This window comes from Ylistrum balloti, unplaced genomic scaffold (genome assembly GCF_031769215.1).
Source record: "Ylistrum balloti isolate Yb309-2 unplaced genomic scaffold, AGI_CSIRO_Ybal_v1 Utg369626, whole genome shotgun sequence".
Taxonomy (NCBI): domain Eukaryota; kingdom Metazoa; phylum Mollusca; class Bivalvia; order Pectinida; family Pectinidae; genus Ylistrum; species Ylistrum balloti.
In genome coordinates, this window is record NW_026781894.1 from 1,137,005 (window position 1) to 1,152,691 (window position 15,687).

Genomic DNA, 15,687 nt, shown 5'->3' on the forward strand with positions numbered 1-15,687 from the left:
AAAGTGACAACATAAAACACTGACTACATTTTTTTTTTTAAATGTCTATAAATATCTAAGTTTATATATAAATACTGCCTTGTTTGGAGTTACAACATATGGAAAACATATTGATAACAGATCACCTGGTACAGAAGAGTTCGTTTTCTGACTTGCATTATAAATATACATCACATGTTATACAGTTAGAACCTAAACACTCTCAGACATGTAGACTTTAAAAACAAACTTCATATACACAAATAACCGTTATCGTAACTGCTTGTAAACTGTATATATTTCCACTGCTGGGATCCACTCGGAGCCGCAGTGAGCCCATCAAAAAAACCTCATTACCTCCCCATAGATATAACACTAGTGAGCTAATGTAACTACGGCATATTTGACCTAATCTACGGGTTCACATACCTGTGCTCGTGAGACAGATGTTTGTTTTACACATGTCATTTTTAAGAATAAAAAAAACGTAAATAATCTGCTTCTTTATGAGCTTTCACGCATTGATACAAGCAACAACAACTAGCGTACTTGATTGTGTCAGTAACACACTTTCCAATGTCAGTCTGCTTCTATAATACAACTTTAATATGGAGACTTCACTTAAGGCACCACGCAGTCCTTCCGCTTAATCCCAGGAGAGAACCTTGTTACGATATTCATAACAAATAAATGTCAGACACATACATCTGTCGTAAGTTTATTTGTGGTTGTAGTGTGAATCGTCAGGCGTGAGAGAAGCCATACAGACAATCTAACGGAAAGATACTCTAGGTCCCTGCTCATCACCATTGCCAGCATTTCCTTTCAACTAACTAGTTGTAATAACAATATTTATCAGCATCAAACATTGTCCGTGGTGTCTACGTTGTTTGTAAGGTATTTCTTTAACATGCTGTCCTACACCTATGCATGTTAAATTGTAAAACTTATATCTGCATTAATACATTTTAGGATTTTAATTGCTCTGTTATTAGGTGAAGTAATTAGTCATACTAGCGACAACGTTAAGTAATACATCATGTACAGCCGACAGCACTGCTACGTAATGGTTGGAATTATGCATGGTTTTAGGAGTAGAAAAATTGTCATCAGCACAATCCGGATTCAGTTTAGGTAATGAAATAAATTTAATTGCTAAAAACAAATAATTAAGATAAAACAAAAAGCTCTATATCAATTAGCTTGGTACAGAAATAAAAATAAATAATATTATATTTTGATCGGTTCAAATTAAGTATTACAAAGGGGAAAAATATTCATAGCATGAACCTTTTTAATGAGAAAATCAATATTTCATGTATTTAGATGAATGAGAAGAAAAAACAAGCACATGTTATATTGACATGTACAGGTCTAGCTTGATCAATATGACGCCTGAACATCTGTCTGTATTTGCTATATACACTAATGTGTATGTCGCTATTGTGTGTATGATCACGTGACCAAACATCGATGCGCCGTCGGTAAAATGTTGTCCAGTACTGCTGTGGAGAAAATCCCTACTTAGTCCTAAAATGGGAGATAACTGTCAAGCCCGCGTGGCATAAATGTCCTCTTTGACACCTATTACTGATTGTGTGTTTAAATATTTTATGGGATAACATAGATACTTATGTTGTGTTCATGGCGAACCTTCACAGCAGGCAAACATTTTAATCTGAGGGTTTGCCACAAGATGTTCATCCGGGCGGTTCAGTGACCTTCAAGGAGGTTCGATGACAATGTAGGAATTACGACCAAAGGATAATCCGGATATGATGTACTGCTGAGTCAGGCTACCTCCGTCATCGTAATGCTATCAACATTGGTCTTTATGGGATTTTTGACTGATTGAAAGGTGTTGAGAATCGACATATATATATGTATATATTATATTTTTTGTGTTTTGTTGTTTTAAATTCATAAAATGTTCATGGTTTTGTGAAGGCAAATAAATAAGGTAAATAAAATCCGTTTATTTCAATCCTGTCGATATTACAACCATTTCTATCGCAGGAAATAGCGTAATTGTCATCAAAATTGAAATAAAGTGTCGAAAATAAAGACTAAATGAAAAAGCGTTGTTTCACTACACGGATCGAGGCCCAACCACGGTGTTCCTAATTCTAAAACATACCATTTAAATATTAGTATTACTCCGACGGACCATACATCAAACCATTACACTGCGGGAGACGGGGATGTTGTGAAGGCATAACGCCATATAGCATCGCATTCACTGAAGAATGTTATGTGAAATATCAATTTCATACCACAAATTATGTAAAATCCCATCGAAAGAGTTGTATTTATTCGTGTTAAACCTCCCGGGATTCGCCTAAAGGCAGCTTAGTTGTATGGGCGTGTTTCTGCCTCAATAGAATCATCGTCATTCGTCGTAACCATACATCAATCTAACTGTCACGGACCCAAGCGTCTTGGTGATACCTAACGAAGCTGAAACGTTTGTTGCAAACAAGCTTCCGAAACGCAACATGTTGGAAACTCGTGTTGCAATTAGCGAGAAATATTACGAATTTCCGTTCTTTATCGTCAAATCAAGGAAGGAAATAAAGAAAGTGCTGCACAACACAGCAACATAACTATCTATATACACACCATTGTCAGATATTGTTGATGTGTAAATTTCAGATCTAACGCCGTCTGGGGGAATGACTTAATATAAACGAAATTGGATGTTATTGGCTCTTAAATCAGATGTATTTGACATTGCTTATATCTAATCTAAGTAAATGTGGTACCGATTACCATCACAATGTAACAGGATATGAATTGTTGCCGAATTTCGATTAAGTACAGACAACAAATGTGAAATGGAAATTGCATACAGTGCTTTCTTAAAACTTGAAATACCCAGTACACAATGGAATATTGAAAACAGATGTTGATATATATTAGAGTTTCTTTTCTATGTCAAAAGAATGAAATATGCATAACATCTGATGTCATTTAAGAAAAAGCTATTGCATAATTCAGAATAGTCGTCTGTGACCGTTACTGATAAAAAAAGTCTTTTGTAGAATTATCAATGGAACGATAAGGAAGTATAATATTCCTTGAACTCTTTCATTCAGCATTACCGACGTGAAATTACAGGAAAGACTAGCGTGTAGCATATTACAATAGAAAATTAATAACAAAGATGAAAAAAAGCTTTGTCCGAAAGAAAATGAATGTCTCATATTAGCTCAAAATCACAAAGATTTCGGTTAAGGAGTTCCTAATAAATGGAAGTGAACATCCGGTACTGGTAAATGGAATCCATGTTAACATTGCGATGGTATATTATGTATAATGGTTATCGTGTTTACACGAGACAGGAAGTAGGTTATATGGTGTTTGGTCATAATTTATCAATGGACGTGGGAACTGTGGATTGTCATGCGAAGTATTCACGCTGGAATGAAGCAGTGTCCATTAGTGATGTCAAGGAGAAGTGTGGTCTTCAAATTATTGATATACATATATATTGATTGAATCATAAATTACTTAATGAAACATTTGATATATCAGGGTGATTTTCCCTACTATCATTTTCCTCTCTGACACAAAAAGGGCTTGCGGTTTTTCGTCCAATTAAATGCCAGTATTCGGGTTTAGCTTTTGAATACTGCGTTTGCATATAGATGTATATGTATAGAGATTACATATGAAATACACGAGAAGAACAGAAGATAAGTTTATGTACAGTGTTTCCACCCGTCTCTATATAGTTACAGTGTATAAACACTATAGGTACCGTCAAAGCATTCTAAATGCTAATCAACCCCGTTTACTGTTGAAGAAAAAGCTTTTTAAAATTTAAACACGTTTTCTAAAAAGACCTACGCATCATAAAATAGAACTCGTCCAAACCAGAAACTAAAAATGCGTCATTAATGTGAAAACATAACGTTTGGAGTTTTCTGTAACGTTTCTCTTTTAAAAGATACACTGTGTGTTTACAGGAGCCATTACGCATTGCACAGTTTAAAAGTTGTCTGGACCAACATTCTATAAATCTTTGTTCAGCAACGTTTTCTAAAAAAAAATGCTTAAACCGTCAAAGAAAATTGTCTACAAACCATAAACATCAGAAAAGGGACACTAAACACAGAAGTCTTTATTACTTAGCAAGGCAGCAGTTTCTTTGGCGAGCAACGTAAAAAGGCCTTAGACAATAAAGCACAAGAACTTACTTCGCATTTATATATAATCGAAGGCTGGTTGACGATAGTTGGTTTCTGTAAAACGGCGCGGAATGATAATTGTTCCCACCCCGAGCAAATTGAGGTATCAAAGTCTTAAAGTTACGCTTTTACCAAAATTATTGTAAATGGCATTTGGTGAAATAGTTTGAGGTCATGCTTGTGCTTGAGTGGAACGAAAAAAAGGTCACAAATGGGTCACGGACATTCTCAGGGGGAGGATGTCTATTCGAAAGACACATTGCTATATTCCTCGCGATAACCTGGAGAATTATAATACGACATGACTAAGAACAACGCAACACCGGTGTCATCATGCTCTTTGGAGGTAGATTTCTTGTAAAAACTTCAGACTCGCTCAAATAAGCTGAGAGCTGTATAACAGGAATCGGGCAGGTCACATCCCCTTGGAGGCAACCTTTGCCACCTTAAGGCAGAACGTTTTCAGAAATGTGTATAATTATGTTTCAAGTAGACGCGATGTCTGCGACACGACTAGGATTTTAAATATCGGTAGATTTTTCTAGAAGAATTGAATAAAATAATATTGATTGAGCATAGCACATGTCTGGACTACCAAACACAAACCTTTATACAGGATGCCTCGACCCTCCATCAGGTTTTTGTCGTTTATTCCGCTCTCGCGAGACTCTCGCTCAGCTTCGTTCTCCCAAAGGAGCAGACAACACGGTCGGGACAAAACGAGAGATTGCGGGGTGACAGCATCAAGTGACACGAATGAACCCCGAGGATGAAGATTCGTTGTTGTCCATGCCAGATCATATTAGCGGTCTCACGGTTTTTCTTTGATTTGATTTCGCAGATGAAAACAGAGTCATTTAGGTTGTAAGGACGCTTACAAATTGTTCCGACTCTCGCTAATGTAGGTGACAAAAGGCGATATTTTTCGCTGGACTGCAGTTTCCCATCTATTGTAGATATTAGAAATCAGTAATGAGGAAGGCAATGGCTTAGAAAGGTCACACTGATTAGAAGGGAACGGCACGTTAGTTATTATAAACATGATAGGATGTAATGAAATAGGTGGTATATGTAACAAAGTATTTAGAAGGTTAGCCCCATAAAACTGGACCCTTGGTTATAGCTATGTCTATTGATTTCACGGCTGATCTGATTATTAAATTCACTATCATGGGCACTTGTAGATTACTGAGAGAGAGAGCGTAGAGTTGAATTGCACTCCTGAGGAAGCTGAATGTGAATTAACAGACAATTAATGAAGTTGCGACTGATGAAATGGGTTGGGAATAAACCGTTAACGGATGTGTCGCTTTCTAATCTCGAAAAGCGTCGATGTTGTATGAGCGAATCTTGTAGAATGTCGTTAGTATGTAATGAGATACTAGGCTATTTGTGGAGACGTGTCCCTATACATGACTTAATGTGCTAGATCACCGCACGTTCTTCATGTTAAAGGAAACATTAGCCATTTGTGCAGCGCAAAGTATACAGGTGAAGAAGAAAGGATGACACGTGTAAGTACCAAGAAGAGTTTGCAGACGATCAATTTTGGTCTTTTTGAAGCACCATAATTCTGTAAGTGTGGGGAGGGGCACATCTACACAGTTAGGTACATAGAATGTAAACGCAAAATCATCAATACCCCGAACCTGTAGATGGGCGGGGTGATCAAACTGTCGTGACTTCTATACACGTAATGAGACGTTTTCATCGTTACAAGTATATACAAAATACAAACACAATAATTCTCAACTGAAAGTTTAGAGTTGAAGAGACATGGTGTAACCCAAAAAATATTCAAGATTGTATATTTCATCACAGGCGAACTATCACCGTGTTCTTAAGGTATGGAGAAGAGCTGATGGCAAGGTAATTTATTACTGGCAGTAAATGCTGTATTAGACTCAAGGTCAATATAAGCTGACCGCCGCATCCAAAATGGGGGTAATGAAAGTCCAGTTAGCATTAATCATCATCTAAGACAATAACTCGAGACACATTGACCTTCACGAATGACCAGCATCGCGTCGTTACGCACGCGTGCCACAAAATGTGCACGAGATGAGGGATATGGTCCATTACGGAGATCCCGGACACACTTTACACTGTCCACTGCGTGATAGTGTCAGTTTCAGTGACCGTAATGGCACCTTGATTTATGCTAAAACATCGTCGACTTGACAATAGTGTTTATGTCTGGACATGCGTGAAGGAAATTTGAATTTAAAATACCCTGAGTAGATGGGTTTAAATACGCTGTCATTAATTACATGCAGGCCAGTATTTCGTGTCAAGTCGAAATGACCATTAAGGAAGTGATACCGGTCTGAGGCTAGACATCATGCAAATGGACGTAGAGTTAAGCATCTCCCCAACTCCGCTCCCCACCCAGCCTGTATATCACGTGATCTACGGCGAATCGTGGTGGACGTTTGCGGTGTTATGGGGAACATAATAATAATACATTGTATTGGACGTTAAGTCTAGTGTCGACTCACTTTAATGTTGTTCTCAATGTATATACCCTTGCTGTTATAGTCTACAAAGCTGTTAACATAAGTAACGACACATAAAATCAATGCGATACGTATAATGTCTTGGCCTTAACGGGTATAAACGTCTATCGGATATCTGTTTTATCTTTCACAGAAAAAATAATTATACATTTCTCGTGTGAATTTGATAAAATGCCAATGCAATACAGACAGGTCTTGATCATACAGTAAATCTGACGTGGCATGATATTATTAAGAATCCTTCCAGTGTAAGTCTATCCCCCTATAAGATTCACTTTTTATATCAAGAGACATTTATATACACGATTCTCGCGCGCTATGTCCATCCAATAACCGCAATAGTCGCTGTAAGTCTTCTGTCCATTCTTGTTGGTCTTCCATTACGCCTTTGTGCAATAACAAATCTTACGTGGTCGTTAGGTACGCGCTGAAATGGACATGATGTGTAAGGGGAAATTGTATACGGTCATTAATTACCGGGGTCTCTCGTTTCGCACAACACTACTGCGATATTGAATAGGCTTAATTGATCAATATCGATAGAAATATTAGGATAATTGAATACCTGCTGTGGAAATGACCTAAGCCCGTCACTCGTGACATTAATTGGTTTAGACAGAATTTTACGTCAGGACTGTTACATACCATCGTACATTATTTACTTGTTAACTTTTCCTGTGTGTCACTTCAAAAAACAAGTACAGGCAGTGCGTATATTTTAACCTTTTAAAAAACACGATGTACAATAGAGATGAAAACTACCGATAAATGACAGATAGCAAAAGCACTCCATCAATTTTTATTTCAAAGCCAGACAAGTTCAAAAATAATTTTCAAATTTAAAATTCACGAAATTGTCTTTAATCGATTTTGACACGAAACAGAGATTACAAAACACACACTGTTTATTATGTTTTTCACTTTCATTTCCTTAAAAAAGGCCTCTACTATTTAAAAGTGAAGATTTATAGCCCACGTTTAATGTTGACATCGGCAATTGATCACTGGCTGTCAGCAAAATTGATTTCGTATTAAAATAATTGTGTATTTTGCAGATAGCACGTCAGTGGTACCATAGTGTAGACATGCAGTATTGTCTGGTACGGAGAGCGTAAGAGAGCACACAGTTATAATTCAGATAAACTATGTCGAAACTTTTATCCTCGTTGTTAAACACCGCCTACTTTTTCTCTGTTGATGATTGTATGTCTCTTCAATTAATGAAATAATTTCTTAAAAAGTCGTTGAGATAACGGATGATGTTTTGTGGTGTTTAATGATAAACTACTTTTTCTCCAAGTTATAATAATAATTGATTTCTTAAAATTTATTAACCCGCTCGGGGGAACCATGGCCACAACCTTGAGTCGCAGCAACCATTGATCCATGAGATCGAGGCTGGCCTTGGGCGCGTGCAGGTCACACGGTGATGCCGGTAATCTTCGTGATTAAAACTGCAATCAATATTCTCCTGATAAAAGGAACATCGAATTCCAGACATATGCATACACGAGGAATTCGTAAACATGGAAATTGCATATGTTAGTTGCCTCAACAGACGGTATGTTCGGTATTGGATTGCCACAAATAAGAATTAATGTTCTTTTTGAACGAAATATAGACATTAACCTTGTTATGTAATATGTATGAAATATGCCCCTTTATACGTATGTAACACCAGGGACCAGATCATAATATTTTGGAGGAATATACTTGCCTCTCAACCGAAATATTTCAGGACCAGTCTGCCGTGCACAATAAATGCATACGGCGTTATCGTCGAGAGTTCAACATCTGTTCGTCCGCGATCGACACGATTACGTTGCCAAGAGACATAACAGTGACCAAGGTTCGAGTCACGATCCACTTAGAGAAATCCCCAAGGCCAGACTTGTGTAACGATGGAAATGCACCCCTTACATTAGCCTTGAGGCGTTAACACTCCTGTCAGATTTCTTGTAATCAGTGTGTGTATGTTCGTTTCTTCCGGGTGCGAGCAATCAAACTCCCTAGAGTTCCTTGATAATATCTACACCCATTTACAACAAGCCCGGGGGTGCCAGGGACTTACATAAGATATTACCCAAGGATCATGTACATATGCATACCGTACGTACGACGTTGCAAAATTACTTCAATACCTAAAATCGAGTGTTACGATGTATATAGCCAGTTTACTGGCATCTTCTGAACTTTTGACCGCCATATAAAAATATCAAGTATTGTTTCTAATTTTGTATCGTCGTCTTAAAATGATAATAAATACTTAAACAGACAACGCTTTAACACCGTCCGCAAGGAATTAGAATGCACTCTAATATTCAAAGCACGCGGTATATGGAACACATCAGTGCATAGCGTTACTTATTCATGGAACATCGATAGCTTATACCAAGGACAAGACTCGGCGAGAACATGATAGTGTACTTTGAAGTTGTGTTTGTACTCTACAGGAGTAATTTGATCTCAGTACAATCTAGCAAGAAAATATGAAAAGCAAATATTGGTACTGCAGCCAATACAATACAGTGGAAATTGTCATAGTAAGCGGGTAGTAAATGGAATGATCTAACAGCAAAAACGGATCATATCCTGAAAAAGGATAATGAAATTATAAACACACAATTTTTTCGGGAAAAACATATACCACTTCGTATAATGGAAATGTAGATACAGTAGATATAATTTCAAAAGTTTAACGTGTAGCATTTCGGATAAAATAATGTGATAATAGATTTGTAAGAATTCGGATAGTTTAACTTTCATGACACAATACTTTGGATAACATTTGTAACGTGCGCAACATTAATCAAATGGTGATATATTCGTCGTGGTAAATTGGCATAGCAATGTTCGCGATATAAACGGTTATACACAGAGCCAGGACGCTGAGAGTGTGTGACTCTACATGTCTTTTTTTTTAATTCGAATAAAAAGTATATGCAAGGACTGTCGCTATATCTGCAACACACATCCGAACAATGTTTAAACTGTGTAACTAACCGACATACATATGCCTAGCCATGCATGCTATCGCGTAATCATGTGCCCCATATCTTAAGGAGAGACAGACATTCGATATGTACAGGACGAAAATCCATATTAAATCCCTCGGGGAGGTGTGACAGTAATTCTATCGCCTTTGTCACCAGCTAATTTTAGGCCTAATGTTATCGCGTGGTGCTAATAAGAAGCGCGTGCATCCATAATTAGATTATGAACGGTCAAGATGTGTCCGTCGATAAGATAAATATTCTATTTTTTTATCATCGACGGGATGAGTATGGTGTTGGGTGAAAATATAATATTGAGGAGAAATGTTTTCTGTCAAAACAGTCTCTTTGTTATGTATAACATGAAGCATTGCTATTTACACGGCATGGGCGCGTTTGTTACAAGCAAAATATCAATTAGAGTCGGTTAATGCATGCGGGTGGGTCCAGTTCATTGAAAAAAAAACATGGGCAAAGTAGCACTGACAGACCTATCGTCTGTCACAACAGGAGGAGTAAAGCCGACTATCGTGCTAATTGAATACTTTGGAAAGGCTCATCACATCGTGCCACACACCAACAATGCTTTGTTCCGGGGCAGACCCATGGTGATAATTAATATCCCTAATTAAAAGACTGCAATTTGGATGCCCCTGGCTGACTTGTTCATTTTGGTAGCCTCGCGCGTGTAGTGTTATACTGTTGCGTGAGGAAGTCCCGGAGCCCAGTTGGCTCGTGCCTCGGCCAGGGAGTGTTTCGTTGTACAGACAAAACGGCTGCCGATCGTCCGTAACACACACAATCAAATGTTTATGTAAGTCACATGTGTGTCAATAAACTTGACAGCTATTTCGTTTGGATGTTTACCTATGCACTGTATAGCCGAAATTTGCAAAGAACACGCAGAACTCTGTATATATTTAGCGCTTTCTCTAGGAATTCAGGTAAATGGCAATGCAAATCACGGATAAAGTGTTGTAGAACGCTTTTGTTTAGAGTATGTGAGGTGATCAGGGATGAGGTAGGGGGATCTGGAAGGGAGGTATGCACCGATGCCAAACAGTAGGACTTACAGTAGCTTTCTAGTGCTGTCCTGTAGTCACTGTTCATACAAACACGCAGGCAATGCACAGCCGCCGACAAACCCCTATCCGTGTCTGCCAGAAACAATCAGCGCATTCCCCTTGTTGTAGACAATGCAGGTGCATTTCGCGTCACTGCATCGATGAACGTCATGTGGATTGCCTTGCAAAGATAAAATCCATGACATCTGGCAATGTTTTGTCCGACAGATCAGTTCGGTTAACTCGAAATACTTACAGTGTCTAATTACCAACATCAATGTATAAATACGTACATGAGCGGGAGCTTGTAGAAATCATTAAAAGGCGACATACACTTTTTCGTAAGTGACATGTGACAGTAGAACTTACAAAAGAGTGTTTTACGACCAAACTTCATTGAGGTTGTACAAATAACGCCGAAAGTAGCATCTTACTACGCGTCAGTGTAGTGATTACAGTGGCCTCAGATGCATGGATATATTTATGACATATGTAAGTAATAATACTTCGAAACTATAACTCCTACACAATTAATATCCTACCGTGTGTATTTAATTACAAGCCTCTCACTCGTGTTTCCTCGTTTGTTAACAAGACCAGCGATGCCCTGTAGCTGCGTTACACTCGCAAGTATAAATTATGCACGAACTTTTGTTTATTGCATAACAAACAACAGTTTATTTGGAATTAAAACTGTTAAACATAAGGCCTCGCTCATCCTTCGCATTATTTGTTTTAACTTTTCTTAACCCTCTCCCTCTCTTTATTAAATTTTGAAAAGAAACGTACTCCGGTACCGTCTCTTCGTATTCGTCAGTAAATATGTCGCGGAAGGTTGAAAGTCGCGTTACTCATTTGATTACATGCCACGTTTTCGAAAGAGTAATCCCACATATCCCTACTACGAGATTTGAAGAAGTCCAAATGCCTAGAATTGATTTAATTATAGACGTTAATTTGCATCCTTCGGTGTTTTGGCGCTATCCCTGCGTGTATACATTTATTTAGCAAATAAGTAAATAAAAAAAGACTTGTGAAACATGTAAATAATAGAGCGACTGTTAATAAGACGTGTTTCTGGTTACAATTCAGAGGTATGTGTCGTTCTCAGGACGCCGACAGCGACATCAAACAATTTATTTACCCAGTCATCGATCTGTAAACATTGCTAACTAAACAACAAAACGGACTTGGTGAAAGGATCCGGAATCTCCTATTGACTTTCTGACACCAGATGTTTATAAAGAGGATAAATTGAAGGGTTATTTAATCATGCGTATTGTGGAATACCAGACCAGAAACTGAAGTACAATCAGATTAACAACCAGAAGTGTTGAAGAATATTGAAAGACTTTCGCCTATATCGATAATAACACAATATACATGAACATATTACTGGTATATTACAGTATCGATTTCAGAATGATAATATTGATTTAACAATTAAAATACCGATAACATCAAGAAGTACATTATAATATCACATAAAGACAATTCATTCCCCAATTTTGTTTTTTGTTTTTTTTTTAAATCGAATACATGTGTATTCACAGTCTTCCAGTACTACAATGTCGACACGTGCTTACTTTGTGTTTTGTATATGACCTATTCACAACGCCGTGAATTGCACGTATGATATTTACTCGGAATGTAATTTGTCTGATCGGATTTCACGATTTACCGAGAGTGTCATTGTTCGGTACACTTTATAATACACTAATATCAATTACAGAGAGTTTCAGTTCTTATCACATTCGTTTTCTCATCCCATCATGTGTTTATCCTTTCGCAGTAATTACTATAGATAAATGTAAAGCAGGCACACCTTTCAGCCGTTCACCTGAACTTTAGATAAATCAGTTACAATGACCCCCAGCCTGGCCTTTGTTGAACGGGCGCTATTAGAGTCCTACTCAAACTAGGGTCAATCTTTTATACAAAGCGATGAAGCATTACAAACCTATTTTACCTGTAAGTTTTTTTTTTGTACACAAGACCAATTTCTTTACATTTCCCGATATAAATGACCTCCATGAAATATCTATGCACCTGCCTTTGTAATGTCGATCTGAGACGTTTGAGAGAAACGATCAAAGACATACAACATTGATTTCTTCTAAATGAAAATGATTGACGATCGAATTTACAATAATCAGCCTCAAGGGTTTTGTCACATTTCAAACTGCGTGCCCGTGTGGTCAAGTTGATCAAAGATAGAGATATGAGATCCTCTTCGCTTTGTGAAATTTTGTTTAAATAAAAGTAACACTTAAGGGTCTGTGACATTCATCGGTGAACCTGAAACACTGTCATAGAGGCTTAACTACCTTTTCATATCTACCATAGATCAAAGCATACAAAATCCTTTCAATTTAGTCCCTACTCACATTTAATACAAAGTGCCAAAATTTGGATTTATACGTTAGAAACGACACATTAGCAAGGAATGACGTATGCTTTATTTATTTTTTTGTAACAGGTATTGTATATGGTTCATACCAGGTAGGTGGAAAATATTATCCCCCCACCTCCGGTCTAAATCAATTTGTCTATCCGTCCGTTCGTTAACACATATTTAGGTGCACTCGACCATTGCACATGATTATCGACGTGTTCTTAGCATGTGACAGCCGGAAGGGCGAGTGGTCCTCTCCAGTCTAAATCTCCTCATCAGCTACACTTCCGACAGATAGGCACAATGAACTATTGGGCCTAGCAACTCTCGACCGTCTCTGGGATGAATGGAGAAAAAGAAAGACCTCCGCCGCGCACTCTCACGAGAGAATAGTACACATTGTCCTCAACAATTATAATTTCCTCCTGAAGACTAACCTTATTAGCTACGGACCATCAACTTATTTTTAAATATGACACTTTCTGACAGGACTATAGTCGATTTAAGCATTATTTTACAGGCAATATTGTGTCCAAGTTTTTCTTTAATTGTTGTAGATCTCAGTCACATCTCAAGTAGGTCGTGAGAGATCTGTCAGCAGTTTTGTTGTTTACGATGCACTACACTATATAGTACCAAGTCGTTTGTTGTACGTAGATAAAAAAAGTTTCTTGACGTTTCAACTGTCAACTTAAGCGTACTAACGTGTGTACATTGTCTGCCAGAGGCAGTAGCCCGTGCACCTGCCCTTACAGATGTAAAAACGCCAAGCAACGGGGAGATAAGACGAGATATTTTGACCCGAGGGTCATGGGCATGTCCCCTGGGGGTCACAACGTGGCCTAATGCTATGACCTAGTGCCATATTATCTGTAAAATAACCAGCGATGTGATATGTTTGGCAATGTTTGACGGATTTGTAAAAAAACACAGACAGTGTTTACATAAAACACTGCGACACCAAGGGTGGTGCAGGGAAATTTTGCATTGGCTGTCCTAATGAGTGTTCATGTTTATTAAATACACGTTGTAAATTTAAATAACACGCAAGTCACGGAGAAGCCTGTTGAAAGGGCCCCGTCACAGCCGAGGGTGACGAGACCGGCTACACCAAGTGCATGAGAAAAACAGGTGCTGTTTCGACTAGCAGATCGACGCCAGACCCTTGTAGACAGATAGTTGTTTTCAAAGAAAACATCATTTAGGTTGACAAACAAAACGATATTCCTTTCATATTTTTGGTATTATTTTTAACTCGATGAGACCCACGTGTGCTGTATGTACGGCGGTTAACATTTCGTTTTATGTTCCCAAGAAAACGGCAATGTTTTTCTAATCTGTTACATTTATGTATAACTGATGAAACCTTTTTGCACACTCTTCACGCGTTTTCGGTATTAGTTTCAACTTCATGGTATTTTTTCTTGTTTAATGTTTCCTTTTTTACCCTGAAATAAAGTTGTCTGACATATTTTATGAAAAACAGAAAAGTACCCACCTCAGCATCAATGACGACTTTTATGATAAATCCCATAGTGGCCAGGGTAAGTATCCGAACAGGGACATCTCCATATCCCATTACTATATGGTTCCATGAACGTAAAATCCACACCTAAAACTAGTTCCGAATGTGTAAGGAACTCTGGAATGTAAACTCAAATGTTATACAGGTGAGGGCCATTTTTTTTACATCCACCGAAGCCCTTATATTCCGTTATTGATAAAATATGTATATATATTTTCAACAAATAATTCGTTCTATAGACACGAACGTCCCGAGCATGTGTTACACATCATAAGCTATACTTGCACACAACACCAGCAGAAGTAAGCCGACTGTCACAGATGTAGGTTTTTTCACACACAATTTTGCCGCTTTATCTCCAATACACGTGCTACTGGGACTGAAAATGTCAACACTAGGTATGGGCGCTACAGTTGAGGGCGCACGGTAGTTACAAGGCGCCTCTCCATCCGTCCAGGACCTGGAAGTAATTCCAGCAGTCATGTAAAGACCCTTAGTGTCACCTCCCGTGAATGTTTAATGTACCCATTAATAGTTCTGCCAGTGTCAAACCCCTGAACGAAACAGTGAAGTACAATAGCTCTGTGATACTTTCCTTTTCTCACCAAACCTTTAAATAGACCTATACAAATTACCTATTTCTTCTACTGGTATCATACAGCGCACACAAGCATTCCCGATCACTCTAATGTATTGCATTGTCAGTAGAAGTATGTTGGGTACCATACGTATACACGACTATTACTGTAGTAGTCCCCGAAGCTGTTCCAAGTCAAGATTCCGAGGCTGAGCAGCCACGGCGCTGAAATGCGGTGTATCGTAGATCGACTCGCAAGTTATAGTAGATCGGCTCTCGCCCCTGCCTGTGCTACAGATGACTGGAGAAGATTGCTCCGCTGTACAGTGGCTTCACAACACGGACGTTGACAATGCTGATAACCAACAAATTACTTACATTGTCAATATGTAACCTGTTCGATTATGTAAAAAACACGACATAAAGTATTACTGATAATAACGATAGA

The 15,687-nt window shown here is 38.1% G+C and overlaps 1 protein-coding gene across 2 annotated transcripts in view; it reads right to left on the reverse strand.

The window, feature by feature from the left end:
• Positions 1-15,439, reverse strand: part of LOC132551457 (uncharacterized) — a 59,498-nt gene extending 44,059 nt beyond the window's left edge. The window contains exon 1 of one of the 2 annotated variants that reach the window (XM_060215599.1): positions 14,636-15,439. In XM_060215599.1, coding sequence (XP_060071582.1) covers positions 14,636-14,716 — 81 coding nt within the window. In that variant the 5' untranslated portion in view covers positions 14,717-15,439. Of the gene's footprint in view, positions 1-10,751; positions 10,840-14,635 lie in introns of those variants that run through there. The other variant, XM_060215607.1, reaches the window with a different exon arrangement.
• Between the last annotated feature and the right edge of the window lie 248 nt (positions 15,440-15,687).